This window comes from Babesia microti, chromosome I (genome assembly GCF_000691945.2).
Source record: "Babesia microti strain RI chromosome I, complete genome".
Classification (NCBI taxonomy): Eukaryota; Apicomplexa; class Aconoidasida; order Piroplasmida; family Babesiidae; genus Babesia; species Babesia microti.
In genome coordinates, this window is record NC_027205.1 from 853,083 (window position 1) to 869,413 (window position 16,331).

Consider the following 16,331-nt stretch of genomic DNA (forward strand, 5'->3'; position numbering starts at 1 on the left):
GGTAACAATATGGCTAGCTGTTTGTATGTGGCAAACAATTTAGTATACTTTAAATGTTAGAGAATGAAAAACAAATTCACATATCCAGCGTAGTTTTAGAATACCAAGAGCTTGTTAACTCACTTTTTGGCCCATACATCGGCCATTCCTGCACTAATGAAACTAAGGGGTACAAATCGAAACCAGATAGCAGTATCCTTAATATTATCAGGAAATGTACCACTCAGCCTATAATACAATTACTTGCGGAATATCTAAAAAAAAACTCACAACTTACAGGTAACTTTACGGGTTTTCTTACAATAATCTTCTACCCTCACATTATTCAATTTTTGAAGGCGTTTAACTCACGCCTCACTATATTAATTAATAAAGACAATTATATACACACACACAAATCACTTGTTTTTTATAAATGCTATGAAAAGCTTAAACTAATGCCTATTGAACCCCTTGAATTGACCAATGATGTAATAGATTTTTTGGAATCCATTTTAGGGTTTATACAGAACGAATTGCACACGATTTCACATATGCTTTGTGGTAATTCGGACTTAGAAAGTGTTAAGATTGCAAGGTGTTCCATATACGCTTGCTTTGATATTTATGGATATATTTCTACGATAATTGGCAATTCACTAAGTGCATCGATGACCAATGAACAAGCTATTGACATCACTAGCTACCTTACCGAGGAGCATGTTATCTATATCAACAAAGCTGTGGTCCGAATAACTACTATCTGTACTGAAAAGACATGGGTTGATCCGGACTTTATTAGTTCAATGTGGTTTAACCATACAGTATCTCACTACATTAATATGTGGATGACCTTGATTGATATAACTTCACATGTTATTGATGATAACCCTAAGTTTGTCACCAACTGCTTCAATGTAATAGATACTGACATAAAGATATATCTAGAATTTTGGTCATTAAGTCAACCTGCCATTTTGCATGCGGTAATAAAGATTTTGTTCATACTTTTAAATCATTGTAACGATAGACTAGAAGCATTAAACACAAAACTTATCAATGGCATGAATGAAAATATGATGAAAATTATTGCTATTATAATATTTTACTCAAAAACGATAGGGAATATGATGACAACAGTATGTAAATATATCAATGACAATATTTTATTTCATGGCTACCTTGCCATCCCAGTTACACATCTATTAATTAAAACGGTCAAAATGTCTAGAAGCAGTAATTGTTCCGAATTTGATAGCATTGATAATCTCAAATTGTTCAATATTTGTTTTTTGGCGCTTGAAAATTTGCTAACCATATACCTATTCAATTTCAACTACCACAACGATACGAGCAGGCTAATAAACGATTTTAGACACATATATATGATTTTAATTGAAGAATCAGGCGGAGAATCTCACTTTCAAATCTTCATGCTGAGGTTATTTCTCAATAAAATTTTGGAAGAGAATAACTTATTGGTACTTGATTCTAATATAATTGGGATAGTGTGTGAAATTATTGAGAGTATTACGAGTAACAAAGTACCAATTGACAGAATGAACAGCAACTTTTTCCCTGACCTAAGCTCTGAACATACTGGAAAGTTGCAAAGTAACATAATTAACTACTTAACCTTTCCCTGCGACCTTTTTACCCTATTGATAATTTCTCTTCTTAAAAACAGTTTCTATTGTAACTGTCTGATCACTCTTTTGTTTGCCTGGAGTAAATCATGTTCTCCTCTACATATGCTTCTAAGCGAAGTTATTTGGCGTTCTTTGGGCGAATTTTACTCAAGGAATTACAACGATAGCAGCTACATTATTATACTAGATGCCCTACTCATTCTATGCCTTGAAAGTGACGCTGAGACATATTTTAACATAGAGTCAGAGCTTGAAAAGTTCATATCCCTTCAGTTAGTGCTTCCTCCTTCTCAACAACATTTATTTGCCTGTCTCAAGCAGTTTTTGTCTAGTTTTGACATCAGACACCCAGTCGCTGATCTCTTGCTCCGAGACGTAATAATGCCTTATATGAATTCCATTCGCCAGTCACTTAGGCCTATCATTTCCGACCATGTATATGATAATATAGGTATTGATAAAGAAGAAATTTGCCACCATAAACAGCATAAATCAATTTTTCATATTTCTTTTATTTCCTCTAATGCAGATAATGATGGATGTATGAGTGAAATGGATAGATTTTTGATTAATAAAACAAACCACTTGAGTAATCATGCAATAAAGTATGGCCCTTCGTTTACACTTTTTTTGAATCTTTACCGTTCGATACCAAACGGTTGGTTTCAGGCCATACTTCTTAATATTGATCAAAGTGACAGTGATCTGGACAATTTGGAAGGAACTATCTCTAGTTATGTTGATTCGTTAGACAATGGATCAACTATAGGTACAAGAAAATACATTGCGTGTATCGCCAAAACGGTTAATGCATTATTTGTGACAATAGCTGACTACATAAAAACTCTCTATCAAAATGGTAATTACCAGAAGACTATCGTACTTTTGTGTTTGTGTAATCAATTACTCTTGGCACAGAGCGAGATATATCCAAAAATATTCATCTTTGATACGAAGCAGCTTATATTCTACTTTGCTATATTGGGGTAATCAAGACTTAACATAGCTCAGAAGAATGTTTTTTAAGCAATATAAATTTCAAATTATACCCTAGTTTGCTTTCATCCAGCTTGATTGCTCTGACACGTATAATCAACACTTTGGATATAAAGGATACATTTCCCCTAACCCATGTTCAGGAATGCATAGTTGAAATATTTTTTTCTAGCATCGGAACTTTTGTGAATGTTTATCCAGGAATTCTTGAGGATTTCTATCTAAGTAAGCTCCGCCGTTACATTACAAACGTTGTAAATCTATTATGAAGCAGATTACATCCTAACGATTGCAATTAAATTAATCTAGTACTTAGCTTTCGCGACACGCCGTTGATAATGGTGATCATAAAGCACATTGAAAAAGCGGCGCTTAGCATCTATGAGATCATGAATCCAGGCTACAGGGCGGTTGCCTTATACGGATTATTGAAGTTTTGGATTGAAAACATAGAAAAATCGCAATTTAAGAGTAAAACAATGGAGTATATATTATCAGAATACATTAGAAATAGCTACACAGGCGACATTAGGAGTGCCAATGAATTATTCATGGAATACACTAATAGGGTGGATGTTTGCGGTAACTTATTGGGAAAATATGGACAAGGGGACAAAAAGCATAAGATGGAACGTCTTTTGAGTGCCTCAGAAGACTGTTTGGACAATATGATGGATGTAGGTGAATTTGACCTGACACAATTACCCAAACTCAAATGCTTGATTAACGAAGCGCTGTACATTGTCCAAAACTATCGCAGATACTTGCATAATATAGAATAGCAATCATTCGCTTTCAATTTTATGCACTTTGAATTTAATTATTTTACGTCAGGAATTGCAACATCATAGTATACAGTGGATGATCCCCACTTGTCTGTATGGACATTATTGCGTATTGGTATGGTAACATGTAAACAATTTTTACTAGATTTTTTTTTTAGTTTTATCGCATTCGTAGCATTTTTATATCCTTATTTAAAATGCACATCTAGTGCCTATGTTTTGCATAGGAATCCTCGTTTATCACCTACATATATAATTACTACTGCCAAATTTACTGTTGCAGCAGATAGTGACAAAATTGGGCTAATAATCGACACTTTGAAGACTCTCAATTTACTGGAGGCTTCTGAATTGGTAAAACAGATAGAAGATACTTTCGGTGTGGATTCAACAACTTATCTCACATCAGCCACGCCACTTGATGCCGTAAACCATTCTAAAACGCAAGCTGACGAGGATGAAAATGCTCAGGAAGAAGAAGATAATGGGATGATGAATGAGGGACCTCCACAGACGGAATTCAAGATTACGCTGGTTAAGATATTGGACGACAAGCGAATGCAAATGCTCAGGATCATAAAGGAAATTAACCCTTTGATGAACTTAAAGGAAGCTAAGGAGACTATGGACAACCTGCCTTTTGTTCTGGGGGAAAAGCTTAAAAAGGAGGCCATGGAGGCACTTAAATTAAAGGTTGAAGAAGCCGGTGGTACTGTTGAAATTTCATAAAATAATCGCAAATTTTGACTATATCGGTCATTTATTTAATTAAAACTATGGCTATTTGTAGTTTACGAGTGTAAAATTATATTTCTATGTTGTGATATAGCTAATTAAGAATGGGTGTCGTGGCAGCTTGTTGGGCCTGTATAATTTGTTGCTGCATTTCGAGAAGCTGGCATTCACGATCGTAGTGAAACATTACTGGTCCCACTAGTGTTACGATTGAGGTTCCGCCTATCCATAAAATCCATCCAACAGTGCTAATTCCTAAAGATATAAGCTTTTGCAGGCGATGGTTGGCAACAGATAATTTGTGTCTGATCAGGCTTTGATAGTCGTGCATAGCCAAGGGTAATTATATACACATATAACCAGTCTATTAGGCGTGGTTATTAGCAATATTGAGGGTGGGGTTGTCAATGGCAGAATGCCTAAGTTTTACTGCGAGTACTGCAACATATACCTGACTCATAGCTCACCCGCTGGACGCAAGCAACATTCGCAAGGCAAGAAACATATCAATGCTAAAATTGAATACTACCAGAGTAAGTGATCCCTAACACAGATTTAATCAGGGAAAGAGGATTCCAACCTCCTACCACAACAAATCCCCTAGTGCCCTTTGGGTTACGTAAGAATCAGCATATTCAGCCCCGGGATTACCTTTTCCTCCACCATTCCCTGCGCCTAATGGATTGCCAATGATGCCCATGGGCCCGCCTTTTGGCATGAGACCTCCAGGATTACCTATGAATTTGCCACCAGTATTTCCCCCATGTCCCTTGCCTCCCGGATTTCCTCCAGTAACTCCCACTGGCCAACCTGTAATTAGCCAGCAACCTACTGTACCTAGTCAAGCTCCAGTTGGAATCCCAGGAATGCCACCCGGAGTTCCTCCCGGAGTTCCACCAAGTAAAACACCTTATAATTTAGTGTTTGATGGGATGGTTCCACCTCCACTTCCCATGAATGTTCCCCAGAGCCAGAATTTTGTTCCACCAGTACCGCCAGATACATAATACTAATTAATCCAACACAATGCAGATGCAAACAATTGATATTTTAATTTCTATATAATTAATTCTATTAAGGTTTTTATTTTAGTAATTCAATGCATAAACCTAGGTTAACGTGTATTAAGTGTGATTTGATCGTATAAAATTGTTTAGAGGTCAATTTAAGATACAATCATTGATGCCCGAACTGATGATTAATAATGCTATACTTTTTACGTCTATATTAATCGGACATAGTGTGACTATCATTTATAATAGTTGTAAATTATGCGTTGTATAATGGTAAATATGCATATATATATCATCATTACGCAAAAACCAATATTGATAATTGATTTTAGCAGTAAAGCAATTGACTAGGTTTGCATAAATGGAAACGCCTCCCTAATTTACGAAAAGTGTTTTAGATGAAATAAAATACTTTTCAACAACTATAGTAAACGTAATATTAATTTAGATTAAAAGGGCGTATAAATTAACTAGTATAACATCTACTTAAAGCAATATATATTAATCTAGGGATTTAAACAAAAAGATCCAAATTACACTGAAATGTTTACATGATGCAATGATCCATAGTTTTATCAATTATACAAGCCACAATAATATATATTAAATAATAAATATAGACATGTACATTGAATGAAAATATAATAATTTACAAAGGATATTAAAGCAGGTAGTAATCAAGAAAATTAAAAACTGTCCATAAACTAAAAGGCATTAGAAATACTACCATTAGACAATGCATATAAATTTGGCTAGCAAAACAGTTTCACTTACATTTTAAGCTAGCCATTTAGTTGAAAAAAAACATTAAATCCATTTTGGCACCATCTATTATATCTGGAACTGTAGACAATTTTCATAACTTCAAATATCTAATTCAAAAAGTATTAATTAATCATTTGAAATAAATAAGCACTGGAATCCACCTTTATGCTAAGAATATACACATTACCAAGCTACATTGATACAAAGTGTATATAAACTTGAAGTATATTATATGTAAATTGAGTATTAAACATATTAACTGGAAATATAATCGCATCTCTTATATTTTTGTAGTGAATTAATAGCTACAGTTTGCGTCTATATACATTGGTTGTGGGCAAAATAATTATCTGTTATATAAGAATGATGATCAAGAAAAGGAAAATGACAGACATTAATGGTGAAGGAACGCTTGATCCAAATGTTATGTCAAATACTAAATCGAGTGAAAATGACACAACTGAAATAAAACTTTATGGAGAGATATTAAATTCTCCTATAAAAAAATTTGATATATGCTCACCAAATAAGAATAAATCAAAATCAACTTTACTCACTTGCGATAACATCTCAGACAAATTTGAATTTTCTATAGGAGTTTCTGATTACGATGATTACAATATAAAAGTACAAAAAGAAGAAAATAACAACTTTAATAAACATAAAAAAAATTTTAATCACAAAAACTATCAACATTATCATGAAAAATTACTCAATCTTGTGGCAAGGATAAAAAATATAATTGCTGAATATTTAAACACAAAGGTATACCCGTGGTTTAAAAAACGCTTCCGTAAGATTAAAGAAGGTATTAATAAATGTTTCGGAAAAATAGCAATCTTCACTAAAGGTAAAAAAATCTCATCAATGACGGCCAAATCTGTTAAATCGCAAAATCTCAAGATATACATATACTTACCCTGGATTAATAATCCCGAAACTTTAACCTCACAAATAGCAGAAAAAATAACAATAAATGATATACAAACAAATGAAACTACCGGAGAATTAGGTAGAAACATAAATCACATTTTAATTAGTGTAAAAAAACAAAAAACTATTACCACACCTATAAATTTCATCGTCAATCTTCATGCATCAACATCACAACAACATACAAATACGTGCGAGTGCAAAAAAATTTATGAACAAAAATTAATTGGGAATAATTATAAGGTGGAACGTACCAAAGAAACTATTATGATTGATGAGTCAGACATAAGTGGTGAACTTGCCGTGTTGGTCAAGGAAAACGAACAAAATTTTTCAGCGGATAATAAGTATAACATTTGCCCCTTCGAAAGATCAAAAAAAAGATTAAATTATACCAACGGTGACAATTATTACTGGTATGACAGTAGCGAGGGGAGCCGACGTACACCTCCAAATCGACAGCAACACGAAGGATTGGAAGTAGAAAAAACAGCTAATGAATATGCGGTAGAGTTGGATGGATTGGAAGGAGAAAAAACATGTAATGAATATGCGGTAGAGTTGGATGGATTGGAAGGAGAAAAAACAGGTAATGAATATGCGGTAGAGTTGGAGGGATTGGAAGTAGAAAAAACAGGTAATGAATATGCGGTAGAGTTGGATGGATTGGAAGTAGAAAAAACAGCTAATGAATATGCGGTAGAGTTGGATGGATTGGAAGGAGAAAAAACATGTAATGAATATGCGGTAGAGTTGGATGGATTGGAAGGAGAAAAAACATGTAATGAATATGCGGTAGAGTTGGATGGATTGGAAGTAGAAAAAACAGGTAATGAATATGCGGTAGAGTTGGATGGATTGGAAGGAGAAAAAACATGTAATGAATATGCGGTAGAGTTGGATGGATTGGAAGTAGAAAAAACAGGTAATGAATATGCGGTAGAGTTGGAGGGATTGGAAGTAGAAAAAACAGGTAATGAATATGCGGTAGAGTTGGATGGATTGGAAGGAGAAAAAACAGGTAATGAATATGCGGTAGAGTTGGATGGATTGGAAGTAGAAAAAACAGGTAATGAATATGCGGTAGAGTTGGATGGATTGGAAGTAGAAAAAACAGGTAATGAATATGCGGTAGAGTTGGATGGATTGGAAGGAGAAAAAACATGTAATGAATATGCGGTAGAGTTGGATGGATTGGAAGGAGAAAAAACATGTAATGAATATGCGGTAGAGTTGGATGGATTGGAAGGAGAAAAAACATGTAATGAATATGCGGTAGAGTTGGATGGATTGGAAGGAGAAAAAACAGGTAATGAATATGCGGTAGAGTTGGAGGGATTGGAAGTAGAAAAAACAGGTAATGAATATGCGGTAGAGTTGGATGGATTGGAAGGAGAAAAAACATGTAATGAATATGCGGTAGAGTTGGATGGATTGGAAGGAGAAAAAACATGTAATGAATATGCGGTAGAGTTGGATGGATTGGAAGGAGAAAAAACATGTAATGAATATGCGGTAGAGTTGGATGGATTGGAAGGAGAAAAAACATGTAATGAATATGCGGTAGAGTTGGATGGATTGGAAGGAGAAAAAACAGGTAATGAATATGCGGTAGAGTTGGAGGGATTGGAAGTAGAAAAAACAGGTAATGAATATGCGGTAGAGTTGGATGGATTGGAAGGAGAAAAAACATGTAATGAATATGCGGTAGAGTTGGATGGATTGGAAGGAGAAAAAACATGTAATGAATATGCGGTAGAGTTGGATGGATTGGAAGTAGAAAAAACAGGTAATGAATATGCGGTAGAGTTGGATGGATTGGAAGTAGAAAAAACAGGTAATGAATATGCGGTAGAGTTGGGAGTGAAAGTGTGTCCAACCAGGAGATACGATACCTACTGTGGCACGGAGTCCCATTCCGCTAGGGAACTAATTTGTACCACCAAAAGGGAAAATTCACCACATAATTTAAGATTGCTCAATTACATAAAGACCCAAGGCAGCCAACACGGGCAGCGCCAATGCTCCTCCGCCTTCATACCGACCCTAGAGCTGCCACCCATACAAACCACAGAATCCACACTCAATACTTCGCGATCATTCGAAAGCCTAGCTAGGCAGCTAAGCAGTCATTCCAGCACCTGCACGCGAGATCCACACCTTGACTCCCAGGGGTATAAAGAATACGAGCCAAAGTACTACGGCCGGCGGGCTCACTACAATGCACTGGAAAGGAAATTCAGCGAAGATGAGCCGCCTCAACTCGGCTATTTCCATCCGCTATTTGTCCTGCGCGGTCCTGCACTAATAGAGAACCGCCTAAGTGTAGTAGTGGTAGCTCCGTTTGAGGAAATACATTTTGATGCACCCCAATTCCTCTTCGCCCTCACTCGAACACTTTCTTCTGCCAGCGTAGGGTACGTGGTGTCTGGTCCATGCATTATAAATCGTGTGCCAAAGGGCATTGCGACGTCTATAGATGGGCAGGTCGCCTACTTTGATCTTCCCATACTCCCTCCGTACTATTGGTATTATGAGTTTACAACACCGCGTGAGCTGCTAACTTTTGATCAGAATGGCATAGCCGCAGAAACTCGTGACATGAAAATTAGTAATTTAGTGCTGTATAATGGCGCACGCAGCGTGGCAGCACAACGTGTGAGCGAGGTTCTCGCCAATTTTGACCGGCTGTCGCCCTGTGATCAAAACTGTCTAAGACATGTCATTGGTACGGAGGAGCTGGAACCATTTGTAGCAGTGGATATTCCGATGAAACATGCGGATGCACTGCGATTTACCGAACTGGATTGTACAGTACACCCCCACTATCACAGGCAGGTTTATGTTACATTACCACTGAAAGAGCTGCTGCGCAGCGGGTTCGACCCCAAGAAGCTGGAGCTGCAAAATAGCAAATTTATTGATTTTGTAGCGCGTTACGGCATTCTGCGCAAAAAGATACGACTATGCAGTCCAGTATACAACTTTAGTCCCTTGTTGTACCGCCTAGAACTGCATCTGCCTGGCAGCGATCTGATGGCCCATGGAGAGACGCTATTATTTGCACATTTCAATATCAAACTCATCCCTACCCTGCAGGTTCCGCCTGAAAAAGATGAGTCTGTACTGCCACATGCGGGGGTGGATGAATTAATGGAGCGCATGGATGATGAGGAATTTGTGCGTATACCACACCTAGTAAGTGTCTATGGTATCTTCGCAAAGGATAAATCTCCTGGTTTCGATCCAAATGTATCAAACTGCACGCCTGTTGGTGCTTCAGATACTCCTCCTGCCACTGGTCATAAGGCTGGAGGAGGGTGTTTGTGCGGGGTGCTTGGACGCAGCTGCCCATACCTGTCGATTTTGAAACCTTCGGACTTTACTGACCCTAGTAGCTTCCTTAAGGCCTACGGCGATCCGCTGTGCGAGGTTGTGGCTGACTGCTCAGAGCCTGGTGGTACTGGCGCTAATAGGCAGGAGGGTCCAGCCAGCCCGGAGGGTGACTGGACCGCCCCAATGGTTGGACGTGATGGCAACTGGCGCTGCCATGTCTGCTCTAATGTCAACTTTCCACGCCGCACCAAATGTAATAAATGTTCTGCCAGTCGCTCCACCGATGGAGATAGAATTGTCTTGCAATATGTTAATAGGGTCCACAGTGAACTTGTTAGGCGCGTTATAATGTCTAAACAAAGGTCTCGTGTCGTAAAGCGCGGAAGCACGCGCCAGCCTCCTCTCCAGTTGGGCCTTCCCAGCTAGTCCGGGCTGTACAGGTTGCTTCCAAGTGCCTACCCTTGCGTAGCACGGAATAATAGGCATACAACGTAACTCAATCGCCAGTAATTTTACAGCCATCCGCCATATGTGGCAATGAGTTTTTAGGACGCTGGGAGTACGCAAAGACGGCGACAGGCCGTATGTGTAAATTTGTAAACACCGTCAATAACAACGGCTTGCAGATATTGCCACATCTAGCACCACTAGTGCATTAGAATTAGCGCTACTAGCGCTAATTCCTAGCGATTAAATTTAAACACTTTATAAGTCACTAATAATGTGTGCAGTATCTAAATGTTATTCCTAAAGTAACACACTTAAGATTTTGGTAAGGGTGTTTAAATGGGGTGTGAGTGCAAATACTACTATGACTTATCTGCCAAACAGTGGTGGCAATTAGACGATAGCCTGCCTGATTGGACCCCCCTTTCCCGTGATAGGGTGATAGAGCTCCAGCTGGATAGTCGGTTGGGGGGCCTGGGGATTAAGCAGCTGCTGGGTAGCGAACCAGACTGCTCAGCCTCTACCCAGGCGGAGCCGAAGCCTGCGGGTGACCCTGGCGACGAGGCGCACTCTGAGCCTAGAGCTGGTTTTATCTCGCCAGGCCTTGGGGTTTCGGCTTCTCCTTCGAGCCTGGAGGATGCCAATTTACATGCTAAAGACGCTGCAGGTTTGGACTGCAGTAAGGAGGGCGAGGATGAAATGGGTAGGGGGCCCAGCTGCATCTTGCCAGGTACCGGCGATCCTGCCGGCAACGCGGTCGACGGAGCTAGAAGCGAGGGCAGAAGCCAAGGAAGGAAGCTGTCTTATGTTAGAGAGGCCGCAAGGAGGTTGACGTACAAGGAGCCTGGCGGTTTTTCTGGGTGTATTAAGGCGATTGCCGATACAAGGAACGCGATGCTAAAGGACGGTAGGCGTGACCTAATACAGTAGCCAATGTTGACTTTGAGGCGGAAGGTAATAAGGCTGCATTCAATTTCATGATAAAGAGGGCCAAGGAGTTGGCAAAGAGTACGTCTAAGGTGAATTGTGGGACTAGTACCGAGGCTAGTACTGGGGACTTAGACGGAGATTGTGATGAGAATAGAAATTTGCAGAAGAGATTGAGTAAGGAATTTAGGTCTTCGTGTTATTCAGATGGAGATTTTTCGTCGGGGGACTCGTCTGATTCGAGTTCAAGTGGTTCAGATTCTGGGAAAGTGGCGAATGTTTCAGCTCAAACTACATCATCTGTCACAGCATCTCTTGCCCAGTTGATGGCGATAAAGATGAAGCTTAAATCTAAAATAAAAAACCTGAATAAGTAGAGGTTTGTTCCTGCGGGGTAATTCTCATTACACATGTGTCATACTACCCCCCACAGGAGCTCCATGTGGTACTTTTCTGTACCTTGTATATTACTATAACCAACACCAATAATTATTTAGTTGTATTAAAGTCCCTGATTTCTATCATAATAATTATTGTTTGATATTGTATTTTTCTTCATTTTTTCTCACTGTCATTTTGTTTTGTTCCTATAATGGGCCGAAAGGAACTAGGTATTTCCTCCAAGGAGTATAACGATGCATTGGTCCTGGAAAGATTGTTTAATATCACTAACAAGGTTAAATGTTCAACTTGCATGCTTATGCGTCCCTCCGCTGTTGATTTTAATAGTTTTGAATTGCTATGCGACACCTGCTCATCAAGGTCTAAAACTGTCTCAAAAATTGGCTCTGATAGTATCTCTATGAGGACAGTACTTGAACTAGAACGCAAGTATAAGATCAATGACCATTCATCTACCAAGCACAGGCATAAAGATCGCGTGAATGGTGGTATCAATAATAAGAGCCCCAAGGGCAATGACAAGCATGACAAGCATGGCAAGCATGCTAAAAAATTCTCAGAAAATCGCAAAACTGGTAACTGTAGCTCTTCTATCTCCTCTATCTCACCAATTGAATCAGATGTGGAGGCGTTTGGCAAAGGCAGGGCAGGCTCCAACACCAACGCCAACTATCAGATGTACGATAACCCCGGAAATTTTCCTGGGATGGCTGGTCTAATGGCCAATAATTATAAACAATCTAACCCATTCAGATGCCCTGTTATTCCCTTTACTGCACAATCTCCTAATGAGACAATGAGTTGCAACGCCTTACCCAGTAGTAACGTGCACTATCTGGGATCGCCGCATCAGCTAAACCCTAACATTGGACATCAATCACAATATAAGAACTATTCGCAAATCCAGTATTTCAATAATCCGCAGCAAGCGTCTGTTAGGCTTGGTATCCCCAGGAACAGCGATAACAATATATCAAAAAACCCATTTGCTCAAGATGTATATGATAACAGATCACATCCAAGACGGCAATTTTAATGAGTCTTGGCATGCACATAGCTAGAGGGCAAAGGACAAGATGTTTACATTTAACTGTAGATTTATTTATAAATTTTGTCTATATAGTATTTGCATGTAAAGATATAGTAGCATTTGTGTCAGAAAAACGAGGGTTCAGTCATCATGAATTGAATTCGGTCATGTATGGAATTAAATTAAATATAATTAATATCATATTGGCAAGTGAATATTCGTATATTTGTAGCATTACTAAGGCATATGTCACAACTATGGCTGGTTATATACACACATTCTCATAGACAACATACACCAGTGAATACCCTACATTTATATTATTTACTAATTTGATCTGTTACCAAACATAAGATGTGTAGTAAATATCACTGTACGATTATAAAAATTATTAAATATTAAAATTGGTAACTTGGGTAACACATTTCGCTGCAACTACCCAAGCAACCTGTTTATTGGTACATATGAATTCATAAACTATCACTATGACTTGTAATGAATTCGCTTTAGGGCAATTCCAGTGTCCTGAATCTTGTCCCATATGGGTTCCAAATCCAGTGTGGAAGTGTGTTGGCGCTTGCATCAGAACCGACGATGATTGTTACTTGTACAACCCTATGCTTCACTATGCCGACAGTAAATCCAATAGATGCCTGCCTTGTACCATCCCTGGCTGCATTTCCTGTCAAGTCTATACAGACTCTATCTTCAGTGCACCAAGTTGGGACCATGGCATATCATCTTTGGATACCCTATCTCATGATAAATTAAGCTATTACAAGAATAACTCATTAGTTGATATGCGCATGAATTGTTACAAATGTGCAAAAGGGTACATTCTTTCGGATGACAAAAGTAAGTGTATATATAAACCCTCTTTAATCTGGAATAAGACTAGAACCTTTTTCAAGTTTATAGCAATATTATGCTCAGTTTTGGCTCTCACGATTATATTACGATTGGTTAAACCAAACATCAAACTTCTAAGAGCAGCTATTCGTAACAGTGAAAAGTTTAAATTTTACAGGGATAAAAATTTGTATCCACTCAGTACCAATTTAAACAAGGATAATGTAGCCGGAATTGGCATTTTATACTACTTTAGGAGGTTACACTCATCCACCATAGTTATATTAGTTCTGGCCCTTTCATCATTGTGCCGCGAAGGACCATCATATTCAAAGTTCATAAGGTCAAACAATGTAACCTTGTCTTTGGACACAGATGGAAAACATATTTTTTCGGGAGAATCACTTTTTGAGACCAAGGATACATGTCTAGATTTGTTAAATACTGATATCAAAGGACACAAAAATGTTAGCGATATTTCTTCAACGTACTACATGAACAGCTATTACTTCATCTCAATTGCATCCTACATAACTGTATTGTTTTTAACGATAATATTCGCATTCCCAGATGCCCAAGAGAAATTAGCCCATGTAACTGATTCTAGTTGTGTAGTAATTTTGGTGAGTGGTTTGAGCAAACATTTGGACACAGAGGGTAAAATAGAGGATCACTACGAAATGATGACTGGCATTAGGCCAGTTGCTGTCGTCTGTTATGACTACAAAGGCTATTACAATAGAGTGGTGGATTTGGTGATTGAGCAGAATAAATATTTGCAGGGATATTCAGACGAAGATTTATCTGGGAATGATACCATTTCCAGCTGCCAAACTGCTATTAATAATGTAAGTAGCTCTAATTATATAGAAAACAACCATTGTCAAATTGATGAATGGCGGATCTGGCGGCTCACTTGAGGAGTTTGAAATTATCAATGCTGTCAAACCTACGGGCAAAGCTTATTTACAATTTCAAAAATCAAATAGAAATGTTGAGAGACTTTTAAGTAAACACGAATGCATCAAGTTGTTGGATGACATAGATTGGGGCAGTTTTTCTGAGAATAATGTACCGTTTAGACCTATCCTCTTCATATTGTGTTGTATTGTAATCATTTGTATTTGGATATTTCTTTTCTATATTCCCTATGCATTTTACTCGCTCTCAGATCTTAATTTATGGGGGGGAAAAGGCGACAGATTCACAGCTACTTTATGTACTACTCTATTTGTCAGAATTGGCCAAATGTTGGTATCAAATTCCATTTGTTATCTTACTCGGTTTATAGGATTCGCCAGTAAATCAAAAAGTGATTCCTTCCAATTACTGACATTGTACAGTTTTCAGTTGGTTAATTTGTTATTGAACTCATTGGTGACTCATTTAAATAAATATGGTGGTCAAATGAAATTATTTTCACTTTTCAATTATCATAAAAAGAATGATGGTCTTCCACAATCATTACTTCTTGCTGAGGAGGTTTCTTTATCCAAATCCATTTCAATATATATATTACCCACTCTCGTAATTGTCCCTAATGTCATGGATCCCTTGTATACTTACTTAATCCCATTTTGTATCAGCTCAATATATATCCTCTGTTCTGACATGAAATTGAGCAAAGCTTGCAAACTTATTAAGCCTCCAAGTAAGTTTCTTTTATAATTCTGCCTAGATTCCAGCTTTAATAGCTATTACTAATGATATTTAATTGTTAATTCAGAAATAGAACTTGTTAATGCATACTCCACCCTATTGGTCAACCTAACTAGCGCCTTTTTCTTGCAGTTTTTGATCCATGATACTTGGGAATCATTCTTCTCTCTTATCGCATTGGCCCTTCTTTTCATCTGTCTCAGCTATATTAACACTTATTTGCTACTGAGGCACAGTGCCAAGGCATCTTATAATTCGCCAACGATCGACGACATGGCATTAAAAATATGGGCATTTCCTACCGGTAAGCCACAAATTTATGGTGTTATTTTTGGGTATACAAACTAAACCCAAAATTCACATTCATATTTCAAACTCACCAAGGCATCTTGGCCGCTAGCCCCGGCTACTGGTTATGGAGGATGGGCCGTTCCCCTCTCATCATGATAATTTCATTCCTAGGCCACGTTAGCTTGTATATCTTATTCATAGTTTACATCAAGCCACACATAAACCTAAAGTTACCGCGGCAAATAGCAAGTTTTAACACGAGTACTGCCAGCACAGGTAAAGGGCCTCTCCCGTACAGTACAAGCCCTATGCACGTACTAAAGTCGTTTGCTAAGTTGAACTCGAATAGACTGCTGGGTTCATCCAGTGGCCAATTGGAATCGCAGCTTTTAGTCCTATCCAAACTGGACCTTACGACCCAATTACACTATTACCAAGGCGATGAGGACGGTCTGGAACATGGCAAAACCACTCCTTCTGATGGTGATGAGTATAAAATTGTATAATAGATATTTTGTCAATTGTTCAAGTGATG

At 38.1% G+C, this 16,331-nt stretch overlaps 8 protein-coding genes across 8 annotated transcripts; 7 read left to right on the forward strand and 1 right to left on the reverse strand.

Moving 5' to 3' along the window:
• Nucleotides 1-53: 53 nt before the first annotated feature.
• Nucleotides 54-3,406, forward strand: BMR1_01G02327 (hypothetical protein; the record flags this gene model as incomplete). Its single annotated transcript, XM_021482886.1, has 3 exons — nucleotides 54-2,614; nucleotides 2,635-2,849; nucleotides 2,934-3,406. The coding sequence occupies 3 exons, from the start codon at nucleotides 54-56 to the stop codon at nucleotides 3,404-3,406; spliced, it is 3,249 nt and encodes a 1,082-aa protein (XP_021337477.1).
• A 120-nt stretch (nucleotides 3,407-3,526) lies between these two features.
• Nucleotides 3,527-4,138, forward strand: BMR1_01G02350 (50S ribosomal protein L12, apicoplast, putative; the record flags this gene model as incomplete). The annotated part of the gene is made up of 1 exon (XM_012792086.1): nucleotides 3,527-4,138. One exon carries the CDS (start codon nucleotides 3,527-3,529, stop codon nucleotides 4,136-4,138), a length of 612 nt encoding a protein of 203 aa, XP_012647540.1.
• Nucleotides 4,239-4,475, reverse strand: BMR1_01G02355 (mitochondrial import receptor subunit TOM22, putative (TOM22); the record flags this gene model as incomplete). The annotated part of the gene is made up of 1 exon (XM_012792087.1): nucleotides 4,239-4,475. The coding sequence occupies one exon, from the start codon at nucleotides 4,473-4,475 to the stop codon at nucleotides 4,239-4,241; it is 237 nt and encodes a 78-aa protein (XP_012647541.1).
• Nucleotides 4,560-5,151, forward strand: BMR1_01G02360 (U1 small nuclear ribonucleoprotein C; the record flags this gene model as incomplete). Its single annotated transcript, XM_021482887.1, has 4 exons — nucleotides 4,560-4,677; nucleotides 4,698-4,763; nucleotides 4,784-5,044; nucleotides 5,066-5,151. 4 exons carry the CDS (start codon nucleotides 4,560-4,562, stop codon nucleotides 5,149-5,151), a joined length of 531 nt encoding a protein of 176 aa, XP_021337478.1.
• Nucleotides 6,286-10,617, forward strand: BMR1_01G02365 (hypothetical protein; the record flags this gene model as incomplete). The annotated part of the gene is made up of 1 exon (XM_012792089.1): nucleotides 6,286-10,617. One exon carries the CDS (start codon nucleotides 6,286-6,288, stop codon nucleotides 10,615-10,617), a length of 4,332 nt encoding a protein of 1,443 aa, XP_012647543.1.
• A 360-nt stretch (nucleotides 10,618-10,977) lies between these two features.
• On the forward strand, nucleotides 10,978-11,942 carry BMR1_01G02366 (conserved Plasmodium protein, unknown function; the record flags this gene model as incomplete). The annotated part of the gene is made up of 2 exons (XM_021482888.1): nucleotides 10,978-11,545; nucleotides 11,566-11,942. The coding sequence occupies 2 exons, from the start codon at nucleotides 10,978-10,980 to the stop codon at nucleotides 11,940-11,942; spliced, it is 945 nt and encodes a 314-aa protein (XP_021337479.1).
• A 215-nt stretch (nucleotides 11,943-12,157) lies between these two features.
• Nucleotides 12,158-13,003, forward strand: BMR1_01G02385 (conserved Plasmodium protein, unknown function; the record flags this gene model as incomplete). Its single annotated transcript, XM_012792092.1, has 1 exon — nucleotides 12,158-13,003. One exon carries the CDS (start codon nucleotides 12,158-12,160, stop codon nucleotides 13,001-13,003), a length of 846 nt encoding a protein of 281 aa, XP_012647546.1.
• Nucleotides 13,483-16,302, forward strand: BMR1_01G02390 (probable protein, unknown function; the record flags this gene model as incomplete). Its single annotated transcript, XM_012792093.1, has 4 exons — nucleotides 13,483-14,694; nucleotides 14,717-15,497; nucleotides 15,573-15,809; nucleotides 15,890-16,302. 4 exons carry the CDS (start codon nucleotides 13,483-13,485, stop codon nucleotides 16,300-16,302), a joined length of 2,643 nt encoding a protein of 880 aa, XP_012647547.1.
• Nucleotides 16,303-16,331: the final 29 nt, after the last annotated feature.